This window comes from Phaethon lepturus, unplaced genomic scaffold (assembly GCF_000687285.1).
Source record: "Phaethon lepturus isolate BGI_N335 unplaced genomic scaffold, ASM68728v1 scaffold23976, whole genome shotgun sequence".
Taxonomy (NCBI): domain Eukaryota; kingdom Metazoa; phylum Chordata; class Aves; order Phaethontiformes; family Phaethontidae; genus Phaethon; species Phaethon lepturus.
Window position 1 is genome coordinate 655 of NW_010546051.1, and position 6,805 is coordinate 7,459.

General features: G+C 52.4%; 1 protein-coding gene across 1 annotated transcript in view; it reads left to right on the top strand.

The window, feature by feature from the left end:
• LOC104622416 (chromosome unknown open reading frame, human C21orf2) overlaps nucleotides 1-4,553 on the top strand; it is a gene marked incomplete at its 5' end in the record, with an annotated part of 5,135 nt that extends 582 nt beyond the window's left edge. Inside the window, 5 exons of the mRNA XM_010289183.1 lie at nucleotides 200-246; nucleotides 1,043-1,272; nucleotides 1,915-2,083; nucleotides 2,720-2,813; nucleotides 4,428-4,553. Coding sequence (XP_010287485.1) covers nucleotides 200-246; nucleotides 1,043-1,272; nucleotides 1,915-2,083; nucleotides 2,720-2,813; nucleotides 4,428-4,553 — 666 coding nt within the window. The remainder of the gene's footprint in view (nucleotides 1-199; nucleotides 247-1,042; nucleotides 1,273-1,914; nucleotides 2,084-2,719; nucleotides 2,814-4,427) is intronic.
• Nucleotides 4,554-6,805: the final 2,252 nt, after the last annotated feature.

Here is a 6,805-nt window from a genome sequence, read left to right on the forward strand (position 1 = left end):
GGGCGGAGGAGCTGCTGAGTCTGCACTGACTGTGGCAGCAAATCTCTCTGGTGGTGTTAAGCTTGGGTTAGGCTGAAGCAAACCTAAATTCCTGTTCTTGCCTTTTATCTTGTTTGTTTGTGGTTTACATTGCTTTTATTTATTTATACGTTTTTTTTCTGCGAGTGCCAACTTGCTGTTTCTCTCTTGTCCTGCCTAGATATCGATATGCCGGGATTTGCCCAACATCGAGGTGATCACGTTCAGGTGAATGCCAGGGTGCTGGCTGTGTTGAGGGCAGGGGAAATGGCCTTTCTCGTGGGGCCCTTGGTTTCTTGGTTTCTTACCACCTTTCTGTTGTGTGTCTGAGCTGCCTGGCTTCTCTTACCTGATTTCTCAAGCGTCAGAGATACAGAAATGATTATTCTTCTGCCAGCTCCTCTGCACCTTTTGCTTTGCGACTCAAGAAAATAATCCCTGTTTCGAGAGGTGTTAAAACCTCTTTAGGATTGTTGCTCCCCAAGTCCTGTTCTGTAGGTTAGATGGGATCTTCTAGGCCTCTTTATGGGCCCAGTTTGCAGAATGCTTGTTGAAATGCTTTTTGGATCTCACAGAGCTTTTCATTGCCCTAAGCCTCCCCGCAGCACACCCATCCTTCCCCTGTCCTGGGGTTCCCATGGAGCCAATGCTGTCTGTGAATTTGAGCTTTTTAGCTTGGAAATCTTATATGGGTTGTCCTTCAGTGAGTCTGAGGAACTGCTACAGAAAAGGGTGCAAGTGTGATGGGTGTTTGGGGGAAGCAAAGGCTGTTTGTCATCTTCAGCAGAGAGGAGAGCCTGCTTTTTAAAATTCTTTTCTCTGTTTAGAAAGATGAAATGCTATAAGCCATAGGCCCCTGAAGGTCCCTTGCCATGCTGTGCTGGGGGGAGGCTCCTCAGTGAAGCTGCTGCAGGAGAGGGGGCTGAAGAGCCGCTGTGCTACAGGGGCTGCTCTGCTCCCACCTGAATGCCGCAGCGAGGGAGGGATGGGCTCGCTGGTCTCTGATCCTACAATCTCTCCTCAGCGTGAACGGCATCTCGGACCTCGAGCCGCTGAATCAGTGCCAGAACCTGAGTGAACTCTATCTGAGGAAGAACAACATTACAAGCCTAAATGAGCTCTTCTACCTCAAAAATCTACCCCGGCTGAGGGTCCTGTGGCTGTCTGAAAATCCCTGTTGTGGGTCAGACCCCCACCGCTACCGAATGACGGTTCTGCGTAACCTACCCAGCCTGCAGAAGCTTGATAACCAAGGTGGGTGTCTGCAGGTAAAGGAACAGCCCCAAGCCATGGGCAGGGTGAACTGGAAAGTGGTGACGTGTTGGTTCCTCTCTTTAAGGCATCCTCTGACTCTTCCTCAACTTGGGATCTGTTAGAGGTTGAGCATCCCCTCTGCAAGATCCACCGTTTCTAAGCTGTTTTCTCCCTTCCCTGCAGGGCCAGAGTTAACAGTAGCTGAGTGAGCCTCGTTATAGCTGAGACAGTACCACTAATTAGTGGTTTTTTAGAGCGCTTTCCTTTGCTGTGGCAAAACAAAGATTCTGTAATTGGATCTGCCGCCATTACAAAAAAAAAAAAAAAAGAGAAGCTTTTCCATCTGGTAGCAGTAATTTGGTGGTTTTTGGAGCCTTCTCTAGAGACAAGAAACAGCAAAGCATGTTTGCATCCCTCCCTGATACCTTTCCCACTTTTAAAGACTGGTGACAGCTGCCAGCGTTCTCCTGTGCGGGTTTTACTGCAGGAGGAGGATGAAAGCAAAACGCCAGTACAAAGGACAGTTTTTGGACCAAACCCCTGCGGTATAGCTCTGCAGCAGCAGTACATGCCCCTTTACAGATGCTGTCTTCCTGGGCTGCTGAAGTTCATGGCAGCAGGGTTTTGTTTTGGCTTTTATAGCTGTGACAGAGGAAGAACTATCCCAGGCCCTGGTTGATGGTGAGGAGATCACGGCCCCACCATCCAGGAGGAGCGTGGAGAACGGCTGCCCGGAGGCCACTGAATCCAGTGCTGCTGAATCCACAACGGAGACCGAGAGTGAACTGCTGAACAGTCTGGAGGAGACAAAGTGAGATCTTGCTTATGAGCTGTTAGGATTTCTGGGTTGGACTCGTGTAGCATGAAAGGACCATGCCAGCCAACCCTGATATTCCATGGGCCAGGCCTACAGCTGGAGCAAATTCCCGTTGTTCCAGTTACCGTGGTGGAGCTGTGCTGGTTTAATAGCACTTGTGGGTCTGGTTCGGTATCTGCAAAACAAGCTCTTCTGTAGGTGGGTACTTACTCTCGAGCTGCATGTGCAGACCGAGATGGATTCTCTCTGAAGTGTGAGCTCTGGTCCAATGCGATGTGCGTTAGCGCATGTCTGCGCTGTGGCACGTCTTGTTCAAGTGCAGCGTTACACGGTCTGCAGTTCCAGCTAGCATCAGGCATGGGAATCTGGCATCCCAGGTGGGGCTGCGAGCAGACACCTTGAGGCAGCGTAATCGTTTACATTTTATAGCTGTGAGGCTCTTGCTACCTGTGGGAGTTTTGCTTGGGGTGTTGTGCTCTGTAGGCAGTGGTGGTGTATGAGCAGACGTGCCTCAAGTCCTTCAGCTAGATACTTTCTGCATGGTTGCCCAGGGTTAGAAAGGATTGGCCTGGCAGAGGAAGGTTCTGCCAGCTGGTCATCATAACATTTGCTCTTCTTCCCCTTCTTTAGCAAAATTCGAGAGGAGCTTGGTATGAAGCCTGTTCCCAGGGATAAATTTTCATCTTTTTCACCTCGAGAGACAGACTGCGACCGAAAGAAGAGAGTGAGTATCTTTTAAAGACCAAATTGCCTTTCATCGTGTGCAGCTCTGGGCCGCACCATTTAAGAATCACAGAATCATTAAGGTTGGAAAAGACCTTTAAGATCATCAAGTCCAACCATCAACCCAACACCACCATGCCCACTGAATCGTGTCCTGAAGTGCCACGTCTACACATTTTTTGAACACCTCCAGTGATGGTGACTCCACTGCCTCCCTGGGCAGCCTGTTCCAATGCTTGACCCCTCTCTCCGTAAAGAAATTTTTCCTAATATCCAGTCTAAACCTCCCCTGGCGCAACCTGAGGCAGTTTCCTCTCGTCCTATCGCTGGTTACTTGGGAGACGAGATCAACACCCACCTCACCACAACCCCCTTTCAGGTAGTTGTAGAGAGCGATGAGGTCTCCCCTCAGCCTCCTCTTCTTCAGACTGAACACCCCCAGTTCCCTCAGCTGCTCCTTGTAAGACTTGTTCTCCAGACCCCTCACCAGCTTCATTGCCCTTCTCTGGACACAGTCCAGCAACTCAAAGTCCTTGCAGTGAAAGGATGGATGCAGTGAAAGAAGGATGTGAAGGTCCTTGAATATGTCCGGAGGAGGGCTATGTCCTATGAGGAGCAGCTAAGGACCTGTCTGCACACAAGCTCATGCATGTCCCTTCACTGGGGTTTTGCTAAGAACACGTGATAGTTGGGCAGTGGCTGAAAAGCAGCTGGCAGACTGTTTGCCTGGTGGGCAGGAGACTGCTGAATTGAAAGTTTTGGTTCCTCAGACCCCTCCATGGTGTAGCCTTGGGTGAACCTCATGGATCTTGGCTGTTCAGCTGGGAATTGCTGTCTGCTGGGCTCAGTGCCATCACTTCAATTGGCAGGGAGAGATCGAGACCACATTCTGCCTCATTTTGATATTAGTTGCCTGCGATCTCTCTTTTGTTCATGTTTTAAACATACTTGAGCGTATTGCTTTGCAGCACCGTGAGTAGTACTGCAGGCTGTGGCCTTTGGGAAAATAAAATATTAAACAAGGGGAGGTTCAGGTTGGACATTAGGCATAAGATTTTTCCCTAGAAGGACAGTTATTTAGAGAGGGTGCAGAATCTCTCCCTGGAGTTTTTCAGACATGGTTTGACAGAGCCATGGTCTGATGTTGGCAGTAGTCCTCTGTCGGTGGGAGGTTGGGCTGGGGTCCTTCAAGGGTTCCTTCCAGCTTGTGCTTGCGTGATTCTACCAGCTCTTCTTATTCCTCAGATCAGAGGGTTACCATCCTACATACAGGTCCGCTGGAGAGAGAGGGCAGCCGCTCTTGAATGTGCCTTTCCTTACAGAAGCCTGTTGGGAGGGTGGCCAGGAGCCAGAGGCACGTGGGCAGTCTGTGCCGGGCTGGGCGGACGGGTTTCTCCCGCATTCCAGTTAGCCACATGCAGTTTCTGCCCATGTTTGCCCCGAGGGCCTGGTTGATCCGTCCCTGTAGCTGCAAAGTGGCTGTTGCAAACCGCTGCCGGTGGTGGTGACGGTGGTGGGGTTCCTAGAAAGAGCAGCTCTTTGAAAATCAACTGTTCTTTTCCAGGCTGGCGTTAACATGCTTGTATATAAAGCAGTGTCTGTCTTGTCCCGACAGAACAATGTCCTGAATGCCATCCTGCTTCTTACGAAGGAACTGGACGCGGAGGGTCTGGAGATAGTCCAGCAGACGGTGGGGAGGAGGCTGCAGGCCTTTCGGAAGAAGGAGCTGCAGGAGGAGTGATGGTGCCCATGACAAACCACCCTGGGACCACCAGCTGGCCCCAGACCCACAGCGCCATTCTGCCCACATGTGCCTGGTTACAACCAAAGCCTCTCACTTCCTGCTGCGCTTCCCTTGCGGAGGGGCTGGGCAGGGTTGCTGCTGGCTGCCCCCATAGCTCCTGAGATCGCCCCTGGCCGTGCACGTCACGCCGGGGCTGGCAGCACCTGATCTGTCTCTCGGGGAGCTTTCCTGCTTGCATAGCAGGCTCCGTTGGCATCGGTACCAGTCTCCTGTCACTGGGGCTGTTTGGTGGGAGCTGCGGGGGAATCGGCAAAGCAAAACTGAGCAGGGCTGTGGAGAGAGGTGCTGCTGTGCTCTCGATCGAAGGGGGATGGCAAAGCCTGCTGACAGCTAGAAAGGTCACTGCTTAGGCGGTGGCTCCCTGTCAGACTGACCCTCAGCCAGCCTCTGTTTGTGTGTAGCAGCCTCTGAAGGCAGTTTCTACCACAAAGATTTGTTTTTATGAAGTCTGTCGGGAAGACACTGCTTGAAATGATCACCAAGAACTGTCTGGTGCAGACTGTGAAGGTCAATGTCAAATTCTTAATTTATCTTCAACTCCTGACTTCTGGTCCTCGTTAGCGCATGCAGCATCTGACTTGGTGCTCAGGAGGCCCAAAGAAAAGCTCAGTGCAGCCTTAGGTGAAACAGAAATTACTCTCTCCTAGATCCTGACTGCCCAGCTGTACTCTCACCCCGACATGCCCCCGCAGGCATTAGAGCAGCTTAAGGAAACTTGACGTCAGAGTAAAAGGCCCCTGTGTGTTTTGCAGGTAGAAAACAAGCCAAATGTTGCTGTCCAGTTTGCACAGGCATCAGGGGTGACGTTTGACTGAAAAAGCAGCATTTACTAAGATTTTATAAAGCCATTAAATACAAATGACGACATTGTGACATACCAAATAAAACCAATTATCCCTCTAGGACGTGTAAGTTGCGGATGGGGTTCAGCAAACGTAGTGAGAACAACTGACTGTGGGCATTGCTCCATTACGTCTGGTTCACGGCTTGCATTGTCAGCCCTGCGGAGCAGGAGGAGGGCCATGGGCCCCCCGCGCCTTCCCGCTTCACTGGACCCGTGAAATGGCTCCCTTGCCTCCAGTGCTGGTTGATGCTGCAGGGGCTGCTTTTCAAAAGCACTCTGCTCTTTGGGAACCTTCTTGCAGCCACAAATCCACGCAGTGCGCAGGAAGCGAAAGAGATGCTGGGCAAAGCTCGCTTGCGCGTGGAGAGATGCAAAGCCTGCCCGGGCAGGATGATGGCTCCCGAGATGCAGGACACGAGCCCTCTGTGACACTCAGCTGCGGACCCTGGTGCTGTGTGGGGCAGTGCAGCCTTTCCATGTCCCCTCTTTACCCAAGCCCCTGTGAGCTGCATCGTGCTGCCGGGAAGGAATGCTCCTTGGGGATGGTGTCCACGTGCCTATTGACTTGACCTTGGTGGGAAGGGGCACAGTTTGTCCCTCATCACTTGGGTGAAGAGTGCTGATGCCTTTAACTCCTCAAATGACCTAGTTCTTGCCTTTTTGCATTAAACCCAGCTGCGCTTAAATGGCCAGCGTGATTTATAATGTACTAGATGTCCCTGGACAGCCAGGGCCCTGAGAGACCTACCCGTCATCTTGTTTGCATCTTGCCCTTGTGCTGAGGGCAAGCCCTCTCCCAGGCTGCCTCGACAGCCTGCTCGGTGGCAGCAGTCACTCCTGTCCCTGTCAGGGAAGTGGGGAGCTGCCGTTTGGGCATGCCAGACCTCACAGCTTCGCTGGGAGGAGAGTGATCAAAGCAAGCGTCATCCTCGTCGTTCGTCATCGGGGCTCGTTTGTGGTGAAGGTGGTTAATGGAGCAATCGCTGTGGCCTGAGGCTGCTCTGGGACGGTTCCTCCCCTCTCCACTGGAGAAGTCAGGTTGTCCCTGAGTGGAGCTCACTGCCTACGTGCTGCGCTCGTCATATTTGGCCGGTGCCGGTGCTTCTGCTGCCAGGCAAGCTGCCCTCGGTGCTCCCGCCCACTCCTTGCAGGGTGACCCCTCAGCATCCCGCTTTTGGGGGGTGAAGTGATTTTTGGGGGTGAAAATGAGGTGTTAGGTCTGCAGTGACCCTTGTCCCCAAGCGCATCCAAACGTGTGGCTGGTCTGCATGTGGGGACAACCCCCCTTCCCATTCACACCCTAAACCTGGCTGCTGGAGGGCTGCGGTGCCACACCAGCCCCTCC